General features: G+C 37.1%; 1 protein-coding gene across 5 annotated transcripts in view; it reads left to right on the forward strand.

The window, feature by feature from the left end:
- PER2 (period circadian regulator 2) overlaps positions 1-24,626 on the forward strand; it is a 46,929-nt gene that overhangs the window by 12,193 nt on the left and 10,110 nt on the right. For 4 of the 5 annotated variants that reach the window (XM_057429322.1, XM_057429319.1, XM_057429318.1 and 1 more), the window contains 15 exons: positions 5,607-6,078; positions 6,617-6,685; positions 9,733-9,887; positions 10,363-10,484; positions 11,642-11,843; positions 13,385-13,436; positions 14,808-14,950; positions 15,285-15,363; positions 20,067-20,173; positions 20,767-20,920; positions 21,330-21,438; positions 21,853-21,984; positions 23,459-23,555; positions 23,989-24,145; positions 24,228-24,349. In XM_057429322.1, coding sequence (XP_057285305.1) covers positions 5,705-6,078; positions 6,617-6,685; positions 9,733-9,887; positions 10,363-10,484; positions 11,642-11,843; positions 13,385-13,436; positions 14,808-14,950; positions 15,285-15,363; positions 20,067-20,173; positions 20,767-20,920; positions 21,330-21,438; positions 21,853-21,984; positions 23,459-23,555; positions 23,989-24,145; positions 24,228-24,349 — 2,074 coding nt within the window. In that variant the 5' untranslated portion in view covers positions 5,607-5,704. Of the gene's footprint in view, positions 1-4,171; positions 4,369-5,606; positions 6,079-6,616; positions 6,686-9,732; positions 9,888-10,362; positions 10,485-11,641; positions 11,844-13,384; positions 13,437-14,807; positions 14,951-15,284; positions 15,364-20,066; positions 20,174-20,766; positions 20,921-21,329; positions 21,439-21,852; positions 21,985-23,458; positions 23,556-23,988; positions 24,146-24,227; positions 24,350-24,626 lie in introns of those variants that run through there. The other variant, XM_057429321.1, reaches the window with a different exon arrangement.

The raw sequence follows: 24,626 nt of genomic DNA on the forward strand, positions 1-24,626 counted from the left end.
TTTCTTCTTAGTCCTTGAATTTGGTTATTTTGATAATGGATTTTTTTGTTGTTGTTGTTCATTCTTTAAATACCAGTGCTATACATGATACGTTTTGTGTGGAAAGAAATCTGGAAAAAAAAAACAACTGTTCTCTGAATGTAGTCAGGTCTCTGCTGGAACAGGATTTGTGGGTTTAAATGCCAGAGTTTCAAAAGAAATTTCCCTCATTAGTGTTCTACAGACCTTCTTAAGAGGGTTTTTCAGAAGCATAAACCCATTATTTCTTCAAGTGTTTGTCCATACATATTGTGGTATGTTTTTCTGGGAACACTAAAGTTCAGGCTGTTTCCATTGTCTTACTGCAGGATAATAGAGCTACTGTAGCTAATGAATAAGCAGAAATTTTCTGCCCATCTGACCTGGAATATTAATGCCTCCATTTGTCCTTAGGGTTCAGTGGAATTATATTGCCTTTCTCATACACTGCATCAGGATCTTGGAGTTCTGTCTTTGTCAGAATGACTTGGAGAATCTTGCTCTGTGTAGAAGACACAAAAAGATTGTGGGGGTTTTTGGTGTTTTTTTTTTTTTTGTGAGCCAGGTGCCTTAAAATCAAGCATAACTGGTGTCCATTTAAGATCAAAAAGTTTTTATTTGCAGTCAAAATAGACACTATTCCTTAAAAGTTCTAGAAAGATGGAGCAGAAAATAAAGAACAAACTGGCTTAACTTACTTCTCTCAAGATCAAGGCCAGAAGAGCATTTCTTCTGTTTCCATGTGACTGTCTGCACTTATTTACTTTATTTGGTATGAGATGCAATTATCTTCCTCAAACTATGGTAATGGGCGAGAGCTAAGGCTGGGAAAGCATGCTAGCTTTTACCTTTCCATTCTCATTTGGTTATTGATTTGAAGGTGGTTTTCAAGTATGTAAGTGGGATGAATATGTGCAATTTATTATGCCATTTTGACTTTCAACGCTAATTAATCTCGCTGGGATGACGGACCCTCTGTGTTCCTGAAGTGTTTTTATTGTGCTTGCGAATGCATGCAGATGTTCCACTTAAGGTCTTCCTCTGCCTGAGAGTAGAGTCTAGCCAGATGCATCAGTTCTTGCCTAAAATTACAGGCATAGAGCATGGTGTAGGGTAATTGCAAGTCTGTTCTTTTTTTTTTCCGCTGTAGTTCCAATCTCTTGGAAAATCTCTGCAAATTTATGACGTATATTAATGTTGCTACTTTGGAGCTCTTGTTTTAAAAACAGTCTTTGTCCTTAATTCCCTACAAGCTGAAGTCTCTCATAATATTTTTCCTGTTCACTCCTGTTTATTCTTCCTGTATCACTTACTTTGGTGTGTGCCTCTGGCCCTGAAGCTTTTGAGATTTTGAACCAGAAAATATTTTGTGCAAGAAAGCCTTTCAGTGGCATTAATCTTCCAGTGCTGCCCAAGAACGCCATTCCACCTCAAGGAGTCGAGTCAGTTCTTCTTGAAAGATATCTTTAAAAAGGTCCAATTTGTATCTTCTCTGTTAACCAAGATACTAACTTTTGTTTTTGGCACCGTTGTCCTCAGGCTCCAAATCATACTACTGTAATGCAGTCATGTAGGAATCACATAGACACGTACTGTAGGCAAAGCTGCAGAAGCTCTGGCATGTTACTAGCTGGAGACAGAAGTAAAGCAACTTAAATATTTCCTGACACAAGTTACTGCAAGGTATCAAGAGGAAGAAAATTCACATGATATCTGCTATAGGCCAATATCCATTTCTGTTGGTGATTCACTTAATTTGAACTCGTTGCTTACAATAAAAATAATTTTAAAACCCCTGCAATCTTGACTGTCATTGAAATTATTCAACTCTTGTTCAAGGCAATACAGGAAATTCCATCAGAGTTACTGGACAGCCTATGTATGTATATTGGGAACAATTATCTTCCACTGAAATAGTGCATCTAAAGAGCACTATTGAAGTTCCTACAGATCCCTGGCAGAAGCTAGACTAGCTGTCAGGGAAAGAAGAGAGGAGACAAGACAATGGCTGATATTTGGAGGTGGAAAAAAAATAATCAGTGGTTTAACAGCTCAGGATTTCAAACCGTAAGACTCTACATGCTAGTTAGGGCACAATTTCATTGACTCTTAAACTTCCAAAGAAATTAAGAAACCCCAAAGAAAAGATTTGGGGGAAATAATTTTCCAAGGGAAGGTTGTTCCAGAAAGGTACTTGCAAACAGCTCTTGAGCCTGAAAATACTATGGCATATGTAATGTGCTTTGACTTTGAAATTCAGAAGAGGTTTCTCACAGTTAAAGACTGAAATACAAAATCTTTGCATTTGGAGTAGGAAAGCTGTAGTACAGTCATTGCTCTTTCCATAAATACTGCATTTTTCCTGATGTAGGTGTTACTGTAATAGTGAAGGTGGTGAGGCACTGGCACAGGTTGCCCAAGGAAGTGGTGAATGCTCCATCCCTGGGAGTGTTCTGCTCCAGGTTGGACAGATCCTTGGGTGACATGGCCTCCTGTGAGGCATCCTTGCCCCATGGCAGGGGGTTGGAGCTGGATGGTCTTATGGTCCTTTCCACCCCTAACTATTCTATGAATATTGGAGTAACTATCTTTAAGGAATTTAGGGCTACCCTAAAAGTCTGTTGTCTAGAAGTTCATGCTTATGGATCTATCAATAATGATTTATGTAGTTTTATTTAAGGGATTTAAATATAGCAGCCTCAAATTTTTGGTTGGTGGATTGGTTTGGGTTTGGTTTTCTTCTTTTTGGTTGTTGGGTTTTTGTTTGTTTTGTGTTTTTGTTTGTTTTTACGAGAGTGCTGTTTTCCCACCCTCTACCTCTAAAGAAATCTCGTGACATGGTGTACTAGCAGCTGGTGTTTTTTCAATGAGGCATTGTGCTTTTTCTCTTGTATCTAAAGCTCTTCATAAGTACCATTTGGTCAGAAAAACAGGAGGAACTGCCTGCCTTTGGTACAGAATAGAGTTGTGTCTAGTCTCACCTTAATTCCTATATGTCAGACCTCCTTTTCAGGTGATGCTGTGGCTGTCTTTTTTTCCAAAAGCTTCATTTTAATCACAGTGAGGTTGAGTAATTTTGATGCAGGTATTTGAACTGGACAAATTGATCTCTCTAGATGATCTCCAGGATTACCTTTAACCTGCACTGAGAAGGTAAAAAGCCTTCATTGCTAGTTGAGTAGTTTGCTGGAGTACCTTTACTCGCTGAATCCTCTATAGAACTTTATAGAACTTTACAACCTCTGAGTTGCCCTCTGAGGCATCATAGTACAGGTGACAGATGAGAAGTGGCTGCTTGAGTGACTTCAGTTAATTAACCAGATAGATGATCATACTTCTGCAATACCTGAAGTAATGATAAGAGCATTTCCTGGGTGAAAATGGATTAGAATCATAGAATCGTTAGGGTTGGAAAGGACCTTAAGATCATCTAGTTCCAACCCCCATCCCATGGGCAGGGACACCTCGCACTAAATCAACATGTTTATAAATTGTTCCTTACTTTTACAGTAACAGGAGGTTTGTCTTATGCTGTCCACGTAGGAATTTCCAGTGCCACCCTCTGTATTCACCCTCCTGTGTCCTTTGACATTTTCATTCACTCTCAGATAAAATGACTCATGGTTAATACTGCATTGTTAAGTACAGGCTGTGATACTGGAGGTAGTAGCATGGATACCACTGACCAGTCAGGCTCATGAGGAGCATGTGTGGCCGGAGGGGACTCTAAACAGGGACAGAACCTCATTAAAATGTCTAGCTAAGTAAGGCAAGTGAAAGTGTGAGCTTTATCTACCTGAGAGATTAAAACCAAGATGAACTGTCTGATCTAGTTAATCATTGGTCACCAGAGTAGGTACCATTCTAAAATAGTAGTGGAGTTTCATCTAAGAGTAAATACTGCCTTATTGCGTGTTCTAGTTATGTAATTTTTTAAACACAAGAGGCTTAGTCCAGAAAAAACCTACTCAAGTGTGATTTACTGCCTGCATGCTGCTGTTCAATGCAACAGTACAGCAGGATGTCTCTTCAGTCTGGATTAGAGTACTTGAAGTGAATACATGCAGAAGTGAAATGTCAGTATATTTTACTCTATACAAAAGAGGTTTTGCTTATTAGCTAAATAAAGTACTAATGAAAATCTTGTAAAGGAGAAAAAACCCACACTATTTATATATATTTGTATACCATTGCTGATAACTTACATGAATATTCTCACACGACACTTCCTCTTTCAAATGACAACAGATATCTTGCATATTACTTTGGCCAAACGAGGAGATGAGTAGTATTTTCTTCTGAAATACTCAAAATAAATGTAAAATGTCAGGAAAAACAGCAATTAGGAGGGTAAGAAAAAGAGTTTCAAAATTTTTCTTGGGGGAGGGACGTTGAATCATAGTGTGTTTTAAATGAATATTAAGTTCATGTTTTCTGTTACAGGCTTCCTAATAAATGAATGCATTATATGAGTCTGTTTAAAAGGAGATGCTGCAGTTAATATTAGCATAACTTAGGTGCAAATTTCTTCATTGGCTTTGTTATTCCAGTCAAGTTTATTAGTCAACAGTTGTAATATTGAATATTTTAAGGGAGCAAAGAGGAAGGGAAAAACATGGTTCTGCTGTTTTAAGCACAACCCCTTTTTTCCTGATGCTGAATTACATTGCTCAGAGAATCTCAATTCATGATTTTGCAGTATTGTCTCTGGTTGCTGACATAGATGAGGAAATGCCTTGGATTAAATATCTTTATTCATAAAGTTTAATTGCTTTCGAGTACTTCTTTGGCTCTTCAGTATTAGTCTGTTCCTAATTCATTTCAAGCTAGTTTTGACCCTGGTGCATTAGAATTGGCTTTCAAAGCAGGGATTTTTGTTTGTTTAGTTTTAAGCTTGTTTCTCTAAACAACGCAGAGGGGTTTTTATTATATATCCCCCTCCCCCCAAATGGTGGTAATCAGTAGATAAAGTTCTCAGCCTTTTTTGCAGGATTTCTGTTGTTGATAAATAGGCAGGTTTGCTTATGCAGTTTCCCTGACCAGTCTACCTACCTGTAAGGCTCTTGTACAAAAATATACGTGAAGAATTGGAGAAAATGACAGAAATGATCCTAAAAGAAAAAAACAAGGTGATGCATTTGAAAACCAAACAAAAACCCCAAACCAACCAACCTCCAAAGCAAGCAAGCAATCCTCTCATGTCTGAATGGAATCTTTTTGTTCATCAGGGTAAACTGGAAAACCGGGGGAATGGCTTCACTGACAATAATAGCTATTGGCCAAATCCAGGCAGTAAAATTGTCAAGTGTTAAGTAGGAGATTAGAAAACAAGTGAATATTTAAACTTTTAAGGAATTTTTCATGTTTATTCCGCTTCCTCTTTTTGAGTGGACTTTTGCTAGAAAGAGTAAATACCTTTTGTACAACAAAATATTGCTAGGTTTGCAGTTGTGTTACTCTTCACTGTGCAAATGCTGAATATACTAACCATGAATATCGCCACCTTTGACTTCATCAGTCAGTGGGAATTACAGTTTGTCAGCAAACAGAAAATAATTTTGTTTTTTCTTCCTTCCCTTCCTCCTCAGATTTGTTGGTCACTTCCAAACACCATTTGTAGAGAGAGAAAATTCTGAATATGGCTTGATTTGCTCTTGGTCTTGGCAGTGTTTCTAATGAGTGTCCCATGGACTCTATCAAGTTCAGGGGGTTCTACTCCAGCACTGAGGAGCAGAACCCTGAGCAGCAACCTGGTATCAGTGAAAACGTTCCTTTGTCATTCTCTTTAAGAGAGCAACAGAAAATGAGTGATTATTCTGGACTTGCCAATAACCATAGCCAGATGATTGCTGAAGATTCAGACATTCAGACAAAGCCTGAACACTCTCATGAAGTTCTTCAGGAAGATATTGAAATGAGCAGTGGATCCAGTGGAAATGACTTCAGTGGAAATGACACAAATGAAAACTACTCAAGTGGGCATGATTCTCATGGCCATGAATCTGATGAAAATGGGAAAGATTCAGCAATGCTTATGGAATCTTCAGACTGTCATAAAAGGTAGTAGCTAATATTAAATGTCAGTTTTGTTTTTGTCACTAAAGGCTTTTTCAATTTGAATCTAACTTCTGAATACTAACTACAGTATTAAGTGTATCCTGTTCAGATTGAAGCTGAGAGTTTTAGTTAACTTCTGCTTTTGAATGATGTAAATTGTGTAATGTGTTATAATTTATAAAGATAAGGTGTCTAGTGTTCTGGCCCGGATTAATTTTCGTCTTCTCGTCATTGTGTGTTTAATTTGCCTTATTTATAGATTTTTCTATTAAATTTCTAAAATTTTTAATCAGAAAGTGTCAGGCTGTTCTTATGTGTAAGGATGCATCTTTTAATTAGCTTAATGTACAGAGCAAAGCTACAGGAAGAACAACCTTCTTAGGCAAATAGATAACAGCTATAGTTTCCAGTTGTTGCACTAAGCAGATTTTTTGAAAGTATTTTTTAATTCTAAATAGTCATTACTAGGAAAACGTAAAGTTATAATGAACAGAAAGTTTTGTTAGGTTTACCAATATTAATCTTTCTTTCCTTATTCTAGTTCAAGCTCAAATGCATTTAGTCTGATGATTGCAAACTCTGAACACAATCAGTCTAGCAGTGGATGCAGGTAAATTAATGTGCATATATTTTAGTAATTTGCATGTATATAACGGCATTGTGTTTTGGATTTTTGTTTTGGCTGAAACTGGAGGAGTACACAAGAAATCCTGTCCTATCCTTGATTCTTTTCCTGTCCATAATCAGTAGCAGGTCCTAATAACCCCTTGGTTGAATTAGTTTTTTGTTGCTGTTCCATGCAAGTTGTGCACCTTTCAAGTCATCTTACTTTGGTAGCTTACATCTTACATTTGATTTGGTAGCTTAACTCTGCAATTTCAGTTTTATGGTTCGCTTGCTTCAGCTGTAGTGGGGTTTTTTGAGGCTTTTCTTTAAATTTTCTGCTGAATTTAGTCTAAAGCCCTTGCCTGAGGACAATCTAGAAGTGTTTTCAACATCAGAATTCATCCTGAGAGTTGGGTGCGTTCTGATGTCCGCAGCCATATCACCTGCCTCTCCTGTGTTCCATTCGCCAGGATTGAAGCTTCAAGTCTGTAAAGACAAACCAACATCAGCTACAGGAATCCTTTGTATGAATTGTACTTCTGACCCTGATATCCTTGAGAAACTTGATAGCATTGAAGGCTCAAATCTGAACACTTCAGAGTGCCCTACTGTACTTGTTGGTTTTTTTAAGTCAGCTCCTATCAGGAGAACAAAACCTAATCCTGAGTAGATCAAGGATATGTAGCTATATATAGCATACTGATGTTAAGACCCCTATCTACATGTGCCTACCTGAAAGTGTTTCTATCTAATGCGGTTAATGGAAAAGTGGTAAATTGCAATTACCCCTTTGCACCATTTGGATCTTGATGAACTTAGTTTCTGTGTCTGCCCTGCAGGCACCTGGAGATCTTGTTCCAGGGTATGTTTTCTATTGGAAATTGTATTCTAGAGTTCATGCTGCTTAGTACGAGAAAGAGTGTGAACCAAAACCATTTCTTAATCTTCCTTTGCCATTGGTTCCATTTTCTTCATGGCAAGATTTGGGGGGGGAGGGTGGTGGTGAAGGTTACTTATTACAGGTTTTCTGATGTCTCTTTGTTTTAAATTTGATTAATAGCTTTCTGCTCAGAAATAAATACAAAACTAGATGGTGCAGTGTTTTCCCCCGCTGTTGGGCACAGTGCTACAGGGTTACAGGGCAGATCATCTTTTGGGAATGGGAGACTGGGGATATCTAGAGAATGATCTTTAAAGAGAAGACTAAAATAGGCTGATAAGCTATAGGTTTAGTCTTTGATTCCAAAACTACAGGGCTTTGGATTAGATACTGGCACCAACCAACTGCTTAAACTAGTATCTGTAGGTACTTCTCCAGTTTGCTGTCAACATAAAGATAGGAGCTTCCCATTTTGTTTTGCAGAACTTATTCTATCCTTTGCAAGTCTTGCCTTCCGTTTCGTTGGCTACTGTGCCTGACAGCATTGATCTTTGATAAAACATTTTTGTGTTGTATAACTTACTGTCCAAGGAGGCCTGCCCTCTCTATTTGCTGCTGCTGTAGGTGAATTTACAAAGGTTTCTTTTCCTGTAAAATTAAGTCTGACCACTCTCATAAAGCATACTCAGTGAGCACAAAACCAGCAGCATGCTGAGTTGTTTCATAATCTTTTCCCTCTCTTTTTTTCTCTACTGCCAGCATAGAGGGTTCTTCTGTTAACAAGGACCTGTTTGATTGCATCAGTCCAAACTGTCAAGCCACACTGTAGATGTGATTTTAATATACAGCACGAACACAATGTTTCCCAAGAGAATACTGTACTCTTTTGTCTTATTCTTTACTATTATTTGTCAGTACAAAATGACCACTGCTTAAATAAATGGAAGGCTTCTCATAGTACGTTGCAATGTAAGCAAGAACAATGTGTGTTCTCTAGTACTAGCCAGCTCTCCAAGCTTTTTTAGTCAGATGATTGATGTACCTGAAGAACTTTAGCAAACTTCCAGGACAATGTTCAGAAATCCTTGTGAAAATTATCTGGGAGCTGAAACCACTTTGTTGAGCACTTGCAGTGCAGTTGCCAAGTCGATTGTTTCTACAGGGTTTCTTAGAGTAACTTCTTAAGTGCTATCAGCCGTGACAATCAGGTGATAAGAAAGGCCTTCCTTTTGATGGCAAAAAAATTTGTTTTCACAAAGGTTTAAGAAAAGCTGTAGAATGCTGCTGATAATTGTGACTGATTAGCTTTTAAAATGTATTAAAAAGAGAAAGTCAAAGTTGTTTGGTTTTTTTTTTTCCCCTTTTAACTGCTTTGTATCCACCTGCTGTCTTTTGTCATCCTCCCTTTCCTTTCTTTTCCCTTTCCCTAGCTCCTTTTCTCTTCCTTTTTGATTTTGCCAGCATCTCTTAATGGTGAGAGAGATCAAGATATGAAGGAGGGTGATAATTTTCTGACATTGGAACTGATAATCTCTGTATTTTAGCCTTCTGCATTGAGATAGCACTTCCAAATATGCACCTAAGAAATGTGAATGCAGTTGCTGTCTCCAGCCTCCTGATTTTTTGCCCTGTTGTGTATTTAGTCAAGTTTCTTTATGTATTTTTAATGTGTTGCCATTCCTAATTGGGATACATTGTTCCAAGGATTTCTCCATTTGTTCTGTTAACTTGATGTTCTCCCATTGTCATTCCCTTTTCAGGGACCTTTCATATTAGAACCTGCTTGAGGAGGTGAAGACTTGAACAAACCTCCTGCTTCTCTCCTTTAAAGTCCATAAACATTTCTATGAGTTTGAGTTTGAAATGAATTAATATCACTAAAAAAGAAAATTAAGAAAAGTTAAATTATCTGTGTTTGGATATATGTAATATAAAGATTACATTTTACAATAACACTTCAGATGGTGGCAAATCATTTAATTTTAAATGATTCTAGCTAATTTAGGAGTTATGTTAAGTCTGAATGTTGAAACTAATTACTGGAAAATTTTATGTGACTATCTGTACAATTTTAGTTGTGTGACAAGTGTCAACATATTTGGGCATCTGTGAGGATGGTGTGTCTCTTCAAGCATTCAAATGACATTTTGTTGTTTTCTTCAATTTTACAGTAGTGAGCAGTCCACTAAAGCCAAAACACAAAAGGAATTGCTGAAAACATTACAAGAGCTGAAAGCTCACCTTCCTTCTGAAAAGAGAATTAAAGGCAAATCTAGTGTCCTAACGACGCTGAAATATGCCCTTAAAAGCATTAAACAAGTTAAAGGTAAACAAGTATGATACTACCTGGATAAAATTGAACATTTAAAATAGGTATTTAAATGTGGTTATCTGTAAAGCTAAGTTTATTCTGTTTGAAAACCTCTGTAAATAAATGTTTTCCTGGTGTTCCCATTTGTTGGCTCTGTTTAACCTGTGTTCCTTTGGGAGTTAAAACTTGGTATTTTGCTCTGTTTATAAAATTAATTTGAAAATGAGTTAGAAGTTCATACTATTTGAACTATTACAGACCAATATACATGATCATGCACATATAGGTAAATTGAGATGGGTAAATTTATTTGGGTTCCTGATGAGGAAGCTCTACTATGATAAAACCTACTTGGAGTAGTACCTAGATTTCCCTACTATTTGTTTGGGTTTATGCTAAAAAAAATTCTGGGGCTGTAACACTTCTAGACTGGATGTTTATTGATGAGATTCTAAGTTCTGAATGCAAGTTGTTCCATGTTCTCATGTAGCCAATGAGGAGTATTACCAATTGTTGATGATTAATGAATCCCAGCCTGCTGGACTCAATGTGTCATCTTACACAGTGGAAGAAGTTGAGACTATAACCTCAGAATATATAATGAAAAATGCGGTGAGTATGGTGACCCAAGTCTATAATGTACACTGAATATGTTTTCTAGAACTGGTATTCTCAAGCATGTCATCTTTTTACAAGGTAAGAATTGGTAGTTAGGCCAGTAAGCTGAAGAAGGTAGCTTTTGCCTTCCAAAAACTGAGCCTTTGCAGGCTTTCCCAATAGCACCTTGATCTAAGCTTTTTCTCCTATGTTTGTGTCATATATATGTTTGTGCTATGATGATCAATGTAGCTTTTAGCAGGAAAATGATAGTCTGATTTTTTATTTTTTTTGGTAGTTATTTATTTTCCACCTTCCCATTGCTTCAGGGAAGCCTCTGCCTTTGTGTATGAAATTTTAAAGTAGGTAAAATAATGGCATGTTGGGGAATGTTCCCTAGCTTGAAATAGGTGGGTTTTGTTGTAACTATGAATAGTAAAGGTTGCCCACAGGGTAAAATAAATAGGAAGTGTATAAAGTGCAACTGCAAAGTTGAGCTAAATTATCATTGCTCAATTGATCTAAAGCATCTGAGTTGTGAAACCAGTATCCTGATGACAGCTCTTGAGTTTGTGTATAATGTTAGTGGATAGAGCACTAATAGTTATGACGCAGGAAGCTCTTGTTGCGTCAAGAAGAGAAACAATGTGAAATGATACAAATGGATTATGTGTGTGGTTGTGTGGGACTTTTTCTGTCTTATTTTTTTCCTCCACCTGACTACTCATTATTTTATCGAGTGGCTTAGAGCACTTTGTTTCGTTTTGCAGTGGTGGACAATCGGAAACAGCCTTTCACAAACCAGTTGAATTTCATAAATGTAAAAATATGCCTGTGACAGGCACAAAGGCAATGTGCAGTTTTATAGCTGGAGAGTCTTTAATTCTTAGTATGTAAATTGATTCTACATCATTAAACTTTAGGCAGCAATATTTAAGGTTTGTAACCTGTTACGATGCTAGTGAAATAATGTGTGGTTCCAAAAGCATATGCTCTGTGTCTATGTCGTAAGCAGATGAATTTTATTGCTCCCTAAACAGATGTGGTATAACAGTATTTCCTTAATTTTAAACTTATTAATGCTTTTCTATCTTAAATGTTTTTCTAAGAAATACATACTGGATTGATGAGTTTTTTTAAACTGTCTAATCCGATACATTTTTTGGTTTTAGGATATGTTTGCCGTAGCTGTTTCTTTGATTACTGGGAAAATTTTGTACATCTCGGATCAAGCTTCTTCTATTCTCCGCTGTAAGAGGGGTTATTTTAAAAATGCCAAATTTGTGGAGTTCTTGGCACCTCAGGACGTCAGCGTGTTCTATACTTCTACTACCCCATACAGATTGCCATCATGGAATATTTGTAACAGAGCTGGTGAGTGGTCTCAACAGCAGATATTTCTCTGACCACCTTTGTCATACAAATGCCAATACTTGAACAGATTTTTAATCCTTCCATCCTTCTTCATCACTTTATGAGGGTATAACACAGGTATTAATGAGAACATTTTTGAGCAATACTAGATGTGTAATATACTTCAAATAAGCAAGTCTGGTCCATTGGCTAAAAGTCCTCTGAATGTCACTGTTTATTGGTTCTCGTGACGCGTTTGTCCAAGTGATGAATGAAAACCAAGTAGACATTCATGCTGGATAGTGGGTTTGCTTTCCACTTAGCAATCAAATGACCACAGTTTTTCTTTAAAATACCTTTTCTTCAAATACAGTGGGTATAATACTCTGCCTCCTTCTTTTTCACATGGTTATAATCTGAATATTGGACATCTTGATTACAGTGTACCAAGATGTCCTTTAGCTACCATCACCGTGCATTCACTGAGTGTAGTAATTTCTTTATTATTTTAGCCTTAGAAAAATGTTAATGGTGAAGGATCAGATGTATTAGAGCATTTGATGTTTGACTGTGGGAGGATTGGTTTACTAGTATATAGAATACAGCTCTTGAGTTGAGAAATAGCTGCCAGCTGTTTTAACCAAACACTTGAAATTCATGGTCTGCTCTAAATGTTTGAAATTCCAATCCATTGTATGCTAAGTCCATTAAGTGAAGTCAGCGTGTGAACCCTATTTGAGCAGAAAAAGCAGTTAGCAATAAATATAAACTAAATAATAATAAACTAAATAATACATGCATAAAGCAGGTTGAAAGGGACCTTGTGAGATCTCTAGTCCAACTTCTGGCTCATGGTCAATGGCCATGTAATCCTAATTACAGACATTATTCAGTTATGCAAATGATGTTTTGAAACATTTTCTGTAGTTCTATTATTTTTGTGTATAGCTTCAAATTTCAAAACTCTGCAATAAGTGGAATTGTACACACTATCCCCTGTGTCAGCTGCCATAGAATGTAATAGTGAATGTGAAAGTATTCCACACTGAGGCCTTTAAAGACTGGAGCTTGCTTTGCAAAATCATCTGTGTCTAGTCTGGAAAAGGGGGGTTATAGGTTTAAAAGGTGAGAGGAAGTCTTTGTGAAAAATACTTTATTTGGGGGGTAGGGAGTGGTAAGAAGATTTGGTGATCTGCCTGTCCTAGTGCCTTTCTAGGTAAAAGGTCAAATTTGAAGGTCCCAGATAATCAGACTTTTTTGGTAATGTTATAAACTACAATGAAAAAGCTGATTAGAGTGAACAGCTCAAACTGGAAAACTGTTTAGATATTAAGCCTTTTGCCAAAAATATAAGCAGGCAGCTGTGATTCACACACCAGCCTCAGAATCTGAATGGTGTTTTGATTTAGTTGCTTGCAAAAAACGTTGTTTAGTAGATACATACGGAGACTTCAGGGAACCATAAACTTTTTGAAGAATTCAGTCTGTATCCATTCTTGTTTCAAATACCATAACTTCATAATAATTTCTAAATTGCTATGAAATATGTTTAATATTTCTAGAGTCTTCCACCCAGGATTGCATGGAAGAGAAATCTTTTTTCTGTCGCATCAGGTAAGACAACAATGCTCTCAAGCTTAGTGTTACATTATGAAACCGTGCATTACAAGAGTAATGCTTTTGTAAGAACTGTATTTTATGTAAGTTTTTTCCTATTACATAATGTGAATGTAAGGCAGAACATACGCATGTGCTCTAGTTGATTAACTCCTTGAAGCAGCACGGAAAACAACATGATTTCAGGCAGTTGCATTTTAGAAGTTAATCAGTATAAACATTGACCTTTGCACTGTAAAGAAACCTGATAGGTTATCCCCTACCACTGTGGGAAGTCTTCAGTTGATGTTAATACAACTGTTCTGCTACAGAGGCTCTTTCGTTCTAGAAGACTGATGTCTAATCTTACATTTATCTCGAGTGTCCCGTAGAGAAAGATAGGTGAGAGTAACTTGTCTCTTTTGCAGTTACTACATCATACAGTTCCTTTGGGTTTGCTTTTCTTCTTTCCTCTCCTGCCCTCACTACCCTTTAGTTGCTTTTATTTAGCAAATGCTGGCAACTTAGTGTTTTGTTTTGGTTTTCTGTGTGCAATTTGATTTCTTGATGTTTATTGCCTCTCTGGTAGCATTTCCAAAAACAAATTGTGGATCTGTTTCTAAAAAAAAAAAAGAATTGTGGATCCTATCACTTAATCACTTCTGTAAAGTAAATAAATACTTAACATTGAGGTGCGAGTCAACTTTGAACAAATTGAGACAATGCACTGCTCCAGAGCATTGGATTGTATGTACTATAAAAGTGCTGCTGGTGTTTTTTGCAGACTTTATTCTTTGTCTAGCTGACACTGGTTCCAGAAGCTTTCGTTTTATGAAGTTCTGCTGTTATAAACTTCTTGCAACTGATTTTTGTCACTGTAAGGAAATGGTTGTCATTTTCATTATTATGCCTTGGATTCTTAAGTAAAAAACTGTTGTTTATATGTAAGAATTTCTGAGTCTTCATTTTTTAAAAATTGGGATAAATGTTGAGTAAAAGGTCTTTACTTGATGAGATATGGCAGTATTCATAAAATACAACTATACATTCATCCTTCTGAAGGGTATAATGTCACCAGTTAGGAGTATTGGATCACAGGAAGTGGGGTTTTATTTTTCCATCAAATATCCATATAAAACAGTTGTTCATCTTGTTCTTTCAGGTAGTAGAGAGGACAGTGTATGCTTTATGGCAGTTGGTATGCAAAGGATGCTATCAGACTTAAGTTCTCTTCTACCAAAAAGCTAAGTTGGGAAGTTAAGAGCTTGGGTGCTATTTTAGGAGCTATCATGCAGTCCTTGTGTCATGAGGAAATTACAATAGATAAATAAAAACTTTGTTTCGCATAACATGAATCTGTTGGAATAATTAACTCTGTTTAATTCTTAGTGCAGGAAAGGAGCGTGAAAATGAGATATGCTATCACCCATTTCGGATGACTCCTTACCTTATCAAAGTGCAAGATCCAGAAATAGCAGAGGAGCAGCTTTGCTGTGTGTTGCTTGCGGAAAAAGTACATTCTGGTTATGAAGGTAATCCTTTGAATGCACAAAGACTAGTTTAGTTTCCTGGTAGTAAGAATTGTTCTGTGTTCTGCTACAAGGATTTCCACAACTGAATTTCAGCACAAGAAAGCCAAGTGTATGAGTTTTTCTCAGTGATCTCGAGTGTTATTGAAGTGAAAGATAATTGGTTCTGTTGTCTGCCCTAGCTGAGAGGGGGTGAGCTAACGAGCTGCTTTCCTATATGCTTTTAGACTGACTTGTATGCTTTATTCAGTATTTAATAGAAATATGTAGCTTGAAGTATTTTATGTGTGGAAAAAAAAGAACCGTACTTGTTAATCTGCTTTTATTTTTCTCTCAGCACCCAGAATTCCTCCTGACAAAAGAATTTTTACAACTACACACACCCCAACTTGTTTGTTCCAGGATGTAGACGAAAGGTAACTTAGAAAAAATGTTCTTTTTCCATTTACCACTAAGTAAGTTATCCAGTAAGTTATCTTTACAGGGTTTTTTAGGATTTAATGAAGATGTCTGTGTGGGGTTGGAAAGTTGTGACTACTGAAGAGTGTTTAACCCAAGAAAAGAAGGTCCTCTGTTTTTTTGCTGAGCATGAAAACACATTACTCTGTGGTATTTATGTGGAAAACTGTCTGCCTGCTAACAGCTGGTTGCATTGTTCTTCCATCTGGGACATAAATTTAATGAATGACACCTATGGTCAGGGAAGTTCCCATGCTAGCAATCATTGCCTGTATGATTCTTAGTTTGTTTTCTTTTAAAGTTTGATCCAATTAATACTAATAATAAACAATATGCTGCTGTCACTTTCTGCTGCCCCAGATACAACCAGCAGCGTCTTTCAAATGAAATATCAGGTCTTAAATGAAAATAATAAAAAAAAGAGAGATTCTGTATTCTCTGCCGTGTTCGCAGTTCTTGCTGTTGTCTGTATGCAAAACCTGCTCAGGTTCTGCTGGCTGAAGGCTTCACATTGCTTTGATTATCAGGGTAGCTGCTTAGGGTAAGTGTTCATGTTTCAGAGTAGCACCAAATATGCTACCTGTGATCATAAGGCATACAGAGAGGCTCAGGAAACTAAGTTGTAAAGCAGGCTTTCCTTTAGTCTTATAGATTGCTTTTGACTGGGGGCTTTCAGAGGATATTTAGGTGACAGAAATGAGGTTTATGGAAAGGACAGAAGGTACTCCTTCAGAGTTTGTAATGTACTTGTCTGAGGAGGAGACAATAATCTCAACAAGCTTTTAAGGACAGGGGTGTACTTGGAATATTGTAGTGTTTGAAGACTTGACAAGAATTCCCTTGTTCCTGAGTTGAAAACCCAAGCTACCTCTTCCCTTTCTCTCTTCCTTTTCCCTTTATTTCTCTTCCCTTGTTTTATTTGAGATTTTCTTTATGATCATTCCTGTTGTACTGTGAGAAGTAACTTTTATTTTTTAAATGCTTAGTGAAAACTAAGTTGGCTGCAATAGACTTCTGAGATTTCCCTCACTCTGCTTGTTTATAAGCATTCTAACATTTTATTTGTAGGCCTAGATGAAAGGATGCCTGCAGGCGGAGTAGCAGTAGAATGGACAGTATGGATTTCTGTGGTATCTTTTGAGGGGGAATCTTCTTGTTCTGAATATATGTGCTGTTCTTGCCAAAACCTTTAACTGCAGCAAAAGAGAGAAGGGTTGGGAGAAAGGAGGTTATTGGGAAGTTTGGCTAAGCTGCAATAGATAAGGTAAAAAAGATTACTCTGGCTTCTGAGACAGTTTATCTGCAGGGAGGTCAGGTACATCAGTATTACTGCAGCAGGTGTGCGTTTTATTGAACAAGAATCGGAAAAGGTAGCTATTTTTGTCTTCATTAGTAATCTCCAATGGCTGATCAGTGAGGATAAGTTTGGACTTTAAGGTACAGCTATTTTTGGCTAATGTGCACAGGCATTATGGCTTAGTGTGAGCAGCTCTTGGAGTACAGAACCCAGTGCAATGCTGACAGGCTGCTTCTCCATGGTATGATTTATACAGTCTCTCTAAACAGCTTAAATTGACAAAAGAACTACTTATTCCTGTATAGTTTTGTCCTCTTCACATTCTTTTCTCTCTCCCTCATTGCCACACATGCTCCAAGCCAGCTGTGACTTTGCAGGATGGATGTATATTTTCAAATAGGCTAATGGCACAATGTAAAGCTTCCCTTCCTCCATGCACCCCCAGTTCATTTATTTCCAGTACTCACTTAACAGAAGTGGCAGGATGATTCAATGGAGAGCTTTGCCCTTATTCTTGGGCTTTAGTGGAGCAAATATGGTAAATCCCTTCTCAATGGCTACTATGGAAGCTTCTTTACTGGTAGTCTGGTGTTAGCATCTTTTCTCAAACACCATTTTTTGAACACTCACTGTGAGGGTCAGTTAAATAATGGTCTCATATTAGGACTTTGCTTCATTTACTGCTCTGTAGTTGATGTTGCTTTTAATTATTTAACTCCTGAGAGCATTGGCAGCCAGATAAATGTTTACCAAGATATGCATATGCAGTTTATTCATGAGCTCTCCAGGGCTGTGTGGAATAGACAAAACAATAGATTCTTAGAGAAAGCAGAGTTTAATATTTAAAAATATGACTGAACACCTGCTGTTGAGTGAGATTTGTTCATAATACAGAACTGAAACTGTTGCCTGAGTTGCATAAAATCAAGTTAATTTTGTAATCAATATGTGCTCATGGGTTGGAAAAATGTCTATTTGTCCTAACTCAGCAAGTAGATTTCTGCACAGAATGTTAAGCAAAAATAAATCCTTTCTTGAAACTAAACGGATCATTCCTATATATATTTGTCCTTTAAATGTGTTTGACACTTGACATGTATAAGAAGTTCTGTATAGTTCACAATGGAGTGATCTTGGTAAATGACTTTAGAGCAGCTTCCTGTTTAACTTATAATAAAAATATAGAGAGACTTCTTATTCATGTTGTTTTGACACTTTACATTTTATAGCATGTTTAAATGATACTTAAACTAAAATTGCTGCCTGCCCTCATCAGCAATTCTTATGTCATATGTGCATTTGCAGTCATAAAATGAGTTCATTAGCCTAAACTCTGAATTATTTTTAATTACTCATTATGAGGAAACAATGATGCTGAAATACTGCCTCTAGTAGATAAAAATTTGACTATTCTCCATCACCACATTATACAATCACAGAAATACTGGTTGGAAGGGACTGCCTGAGGTCTCTATGCCATTCTTTTGCTTGAAATGAAGCTGCTGCCCAGTTTAAGGTTAGGTCAGCTGTGACCTTGTTTGAGTAATGCTTGGAAATCTCCAAGGGTTGCACCATCTGTATGGGGAAACTGCTCCTAAGTTGCCCTACTCAGTTAAAAAACTTTTCCTGACATCCAGCATAAGCTTTCCAAGCTGCAGTCTGGGGCCATTGCCCATGGTTTTATTGTGTGGCACCATCAGGATAATTTAAAGCCATCTTTGAAATGCTTGTTTCCAGTAGTTGTGGGAAGCTCCTGGATCATCGCTTAGTCGCCTCTTCATTGGAACAGGTGAACCCATCTCAGTCTCTTCTCATGGGTCTTATATTCGAGATCACTGACTCTTCCAGTGATTTCCATATAAATTTAAAAATGTGTAGGGTGTTTTTTTCCCCATAGAAATGACTGAATTTGCCTAATTCTTTATAATCAGGCTAATAAATATTAATTTAAGATTTTACCCTTTTTAGGATAACTGTTCTGTTGCAAACGAATGCAGAGTTTGCCAGGCTGTCATAAAGCAGGTGGCAAAGAATAGGAACAGTGTCAAACAAAACCTTCTGTTTTCTTCTGCTTCTTACAAAGTTTGGTGGTGAAGTCCTAACTGAAGTCATTCAGAGTTGATTGGTATTTTAAACTCCTCTAGTGGCACAACTTTACTTGCATGCTTTGAACTTGGCAGTATATTTAAATGACTGTTTTGGTGAGTTTCATGCCAGTTTCAGCTTTGTAAAGTTGCTATGTGAGGTGATCCACAAGACTTAAAGAGTCATTGTTTAACTAATTGCTTCAATAATAAGGCATTAGTTGCTATATCCTCATTTTCCCCCGAGTATCATTGCCTCGTTGCTGGAAGGGTATGTTTAATGTTTTGGGGAACTGATCTAGTTCAAGTGGGTTATTGGAAGTGCAGCATGGAAGGCCTTTGTCCTCTAATGCTTTTGAGTTGCAGCGCAACACAGCTGCAGTGTACCGCAGACACAGAATCAGAGTTCTTCATTCAAGGTATTAAGATACCTGAGTGTCTTTCTGCTCTTGGGCCTTTGTTAGTGAATGGGACTGGGGGAAAGGTAGACAGTGTTTTGGGTTTACAAGATGACTTGTTGGCATGTAGCAACTTCTCAGACATTACTGAGTAATACTGACTTAATCCATTATCTTCATTCCAAAGCACATTTTTGGCAGTTAGCTTTCAGAGTAAGGTGCAAACAGATCTTCCATGAACTTTCACTCCTTCTCCTTCATATGAATGGTTTAAGTGATCAGTGAAAATTATTTAATCACATAAATTAGCCCTTCACATCATTATAATTGGCCTTTGGTAATATGCAGGAATACTTCTAATTCTCTAATTATTAAGTTTGCTTCCTTGCAGCTCCTTTATGAGCTGGATTCTCAACCTGCCTGTGAGAAAGCTGACTTAGGACTCAAGAAAAAGACCCTGTTGCTAGTTCAGCTATAGCAGTCCTGTGGTCCTTAGCCTTAGGTTGCAGCCCATTGATAGGAGTACTGTTCACCTTCATGAGAGATTTATGAGACTGAACTTCATTATGCTTTTTTTTTTATCTGGGGTACTTATCCTCTAGATCTAGGCAGCATAGGAAACTCACAATTGCTGTAGCAGACTCCTTGGTTTGGTCTTACTACACTGTTATGTTCAGTTATGAAAAAAAACAGCCCACAGACAAACCAAGCATCCCTTGTTCTAAGAGTACTACTTCTGTTTTACCAATTTAAACTGAAAATTATTTGTTCCCTTGATAAGAAAAAGAGCAAAAAAAAAACCCTTAAAATGGATTCATCTGAAGGATTATACATTTATTCCACTTGATTGCTTAAGTTTTTCTTTGTTTTTCTTTCCCCAGAGCAGTACCTCTGTTGGGATACCTACCTCAAGACTTAATAGGAACGCCAGTCTTGGTGCATCTTCACCCAAATGACAGACCCTTAATGCTAGCAATTCACAAAAAAAGTATGTATTCCCTTACTATGGCAGATTTTTTCAGTCTAAAAGCTATAAAGTAATGGCTACAAAGACCTCAGCAATTAGGAGATGAAAACTAATTCTTGCCATCATTATTTTTTGCAAGAAAAGCCTGAATTCTTTACAACTTGATGCTTAATGCAAATAGATGAAAATGAGAAGCCACTTAATTTTGTTTGATATGAAACATGTGTGTCTGCATTGACTGTAAATGAGTATTTCATAAAGAAAATTTTCTTCAGAATGTAATGATAGAAGTTATCATGCTTTAAATTACAGTCTTTCTTATTTCATAGATTAGAAAATAAGAGCTGTTTTGGCAATGTTGATTTAATAACCTTGGTAAATGTAAAGCTGTTTCTTCAGTCATCTTTAGCTTCTTGTGTTCTGAAGGTGATTTTCTTGACATAGTCCCCTAAGTTTGAAGGTCTGCTTATTCTCATAGCCCAGCATTTCTAAATGTATAGGCTGATCTGGTGCTTTTTCCTTCAAATATCAGCTTCCTCCTTGCAATTCATTGTAAATAGCTGAATCTGTGCAAATATTAAATCTGAAATTTCTTTTGGAATCCTTCATTACAGTACTTCAGTATGGAGGACAGCCTTTTGACTACTCACCAATCAGGTTTTGCACTAGAAATGGAGACTACATAACCATGGACACGAGCTGGTCCAGTTTCATCAACCCTTGGAGTCGAAAAGTTTCATTTATTATTGGAAGACACAAAGTTAGGACGTAAGTCAACAAACTGTTACAGCTTCAAGGTTGTTTAATCTTAGGGTTTTCCCTCCTTTTGGGATTACATAGTGATCCATAAGGAAGACATGAGGGATTTTCGGGGAAGGGGGTGAAATCACAAATACAAATTGCTTCCTTTTTAAATTTGGGTTTGAGATATAGTAACTGTTTTAAAAAGAAATTTGAAGCTCTTCAAATTCTGCCAATACTGTCAAAAATTGCTTCAGAAGAGGAAAGTGATGCTCAAAGCGATGAAAGGTATGTATTTTATCATATTCAAAGGTTATAGATACAATGGAATAAGCATCAGATTTCGTTTTATATAGATGGTAAATTGAAGTTGTGGTGTCTCTGTGATTAAAGTACATGTATGTGTAATGAGCTGGGATATATTTGATTTATGCAGGGGTCCCTTAAATGAAGACGTCTTTGCTGCTCCCAACTATACAGAGGATAGAATCCTTCATCCCAGTGTTCAGGAAATCACTGAGCAAATATATCGGCTGTTATTGCAGGTACACCATGTGCTTTAACGTTAGTGTTTTCACCTTCCCTCTGAAGAAAGGGCATTTATCTGTGTGACGTTTGTTTAGCTGTCTGCTACTCTGCTGGAATTTCTAGCCACAATCCTGGAAATTACTTACACTCGTGAATACCACACAAGACATAAAGTATGTTAAAGTTCCAGTTGGTATTTTAAGTTGGTTATGGAGCTGTGGAGTCCTCACAAGAAAACCCAAACCAAAAAAACCCACAAAACAAATAGAACAACCAACCCACACCCCCCCAGAAACCCAACCCAAATATCAAGTAAATGATTTTCTCCTCACATAGAATTACTGGTGACAGTGTCAGGTTTGCATAAAGCTAGTGTACTGAGATGTGTGTGTGTATGTGTCTATATATATTTTTTCTGTTGTTGTTAACAGCCTGTACACAACAGTGGATCCAGTGGCTATGGAAGTCTAGGTAGCAACGGTTCACATGAACACTTAATGAGTGTGGCATCCTCCAGTGACAGTACAGGAAATAATAATGAAGAGACTCATAAGGATAAACCAGTAGGTTTGGTTTTTCTTATGCAAATAGGTGCATTTACATTACAGTAAAAGTAGTGGGTTTTTTACTTCTAGCGTAACCCCTTTAAATTAGGGGTGGAAGAAAGTAGGAAGAAAAGGTCATTTTTTTTTTTTGTTTAACTTGGAAAAAAGCTTTCTGCGTAAGCATTTCTGGTACTGATGAAGTCTCAGGGTCCTGAAGTATAGTTATAGCTGTAAAAGTGGGTGTGTATAAGGAACTTAAACCTGTACAGTGTGTTAAGTTATTCTAATGTCTGTTACGTTATATGCTGTGTTTCTGGAAAAACCAGACAGGTATTTGAAAGCAGTTTCTTTTGGGAAGGGAAGTCTATTACTACTGTTTTCCAAATGAAACTAAGAATGCAGTAATAATATCTAATTAATACAATGAACTATCTAATTAATAAATGAAACTAAGAAATGCAGTAATACCCGCATAACCAAGCGATAGCTTGATGTTGACCACTTTTCATGTTGCAAAAATACGCTGTATAGTATGGAAAGAAAGAAAGAAATGGAATGGGATAACATTCTTCTTTTTGAACTTGGCACTTTACCATAGGTTGGGCCATTGTTACTCTTATCTGATAGTGAGGTGCAACTCTTAAAATTCCATTAGTTGGAGCAAAACAGCTGTGTTAAATTTATGCCTATACTTAACAGAACTGTTTCATAGGCGAAGTAAATCAGACAGACAGTAATGTACTTAAAAGGTGCAGTTCCTTTTCAGTTCCTGCATCAACATGGACATCTCTAGTCACTTTGGCTTTCCTATTATTCTTCCCAAAGTTGTTGTAGCTCACTGAGTTGTACTTAATTCTGAAAGCCAAAGTTTTCCTTTACTTCATTATACTGCTTATAGGCCAGTATTTCTGCTGTGATAAGCCATGGCAGACTACTCTTACCAAGGGGGTCACTTTTCCTGCCCTTCAGTCCCTAAACACTAGTGGCTTAAGCAAAGGAATTCTCTAGATTTCTTTAACAGATACCTTATTACATTTCAGAGCTGTGCAGAGTAAGAACGTTTAAGGAGATCTTTGTTTTGAGAAAAACAGAAACCTCTCTTTCCCTCACTATATCCACAGATAGCGAAGACTGTTACGGTATTATTCTGTAAGATCTTGTCAGTGCTTGGTTAAACTTTAAGCGCAGTAAGTTCTCAGTCTTAGCAGCAGTATTTTGTTTGCCAAGTGATACAGTGTTTTTTTCTGCAGTCTTCTCTGCAATGTATCTTTATATTAAAATCCAGAGTAATTGTGCGCAAGCCCCATACATTTCTTTTATCCAAAGTTCTGCTGTTGCACAATGCAGTTGTATGCATTGGGACCTCTCCTGTGATCAGAGTGAGTGTAAGACAGAGATTAACTAGGGTTACATTTTGTCTACTGAGGAATTGCTATGCATGATGTTTTATGTCAGACTTTAGTAATAACTCTTTTTAATGACCTGCTTTCAGGAGGTTTGCCAAGATGCCCGTAAGGTCAAAAATAAAGGGCAGCATATTTTCACTGACAATAAAGCAAAACTGGAATATAAGAGAGAGCCTTTTCCAGGTAAGATATTAGCAAGTTAATTATTAGTCTGTTGCACTGGTGCCTTGTATAATATGACAGTAGGGGGTTTTCTCTAGTTTAGTTCTAATCAACGTGTAAATACAGAATCTTTATCAGTTTAAATTATATCATCCTGTGTCTCTTTGCTGTCTTCAGGAAAATGCGTTCAGCTATGTCTGAATAGGGTGTTTATGGTGTATGTCTCATAATGGTATAACCACAGTTAAGGCGTGTCCTAAAGCTCTTGTTATGAAGTACCTTGATTGTAGCTCGTATTAGCTCTATTAGGGCACAAGCCTCTACTTGATTTACAGTGGTTAATTTGTGACCTGGTAAGAAATACACATAACTGAGAACTTTTACTGCTGCTTTTAGGGGAATTTGTAAGGATTTAAATGCCATAATTGTGTAATGGCAATGTATATTTTCACAGAAAAACAAAATGGTCCTGGTGGTCAGGTGAAGGATGTAGTGGGAAAGGATACTGCAGTAACAGCTGCTCCTAGAAATGCAACTACTGAAGAGTTGGCTTGGAAAGAACAACCTGTATATTCTTACCAGCAGATTAGCTGTTTGGACAGTGTCATCAGGTAAGCAAACAGCGTGTAAATTACTCTTGACCTCTAGACTTAAGACTTGCATATCTAATATTGTTAAATCGTTGTATTTTAGGTACTTGGAAAGTTGTAATGTGCCTGGTACAGCAAAAAGAAAATGTGAACCTTCATCAAGTGTTGCCTCCCTGAATTCTGGAGTTCATGAACAAAAACCAGCTGCTATTCAGCCCTTGGGAGGTATCTGTATCACAGGTTTTTCCTGATACATTTTTGTTAGCAGCCAGTTGGATGTTACTTCATTGCAGAATAATGACAAGTGTAGCTTAGGCATGACCTTGTAGCCATTTCCTTAATGTTAGATGTTGGTGCCCTGACTAGTATCATGCAAGTTTTCCCTACAGTCAAAATAGCAAATAGCTGATTTAACATCTGGTTTGTAGATGCAAAAGCTTATTTTATACTGTACAAAATACAGCAGGATTTGAGTTTTAGTAGTTGAATCTTTATCAAATGT

The sequence above is a fragment of the Pezoporus wallicus genome, unplaced genomic scaffold (assembly GCF_028554395.1).
Source record: "Pezoporus wallicus isolate ANWC-B61680 ecotype Strahan unplaced genomic scaffold, APGP_CSIRO_Pwel_v1 contig_593, whole genome shotgun sequence".
Taxonomy (NCBI): domain Eukaryota; kingdom Metazoa; phylum Chordata; class Aves; order Psittaciformes; family Psittacidae; genus Pezoporus; species Pezoporus wallicus.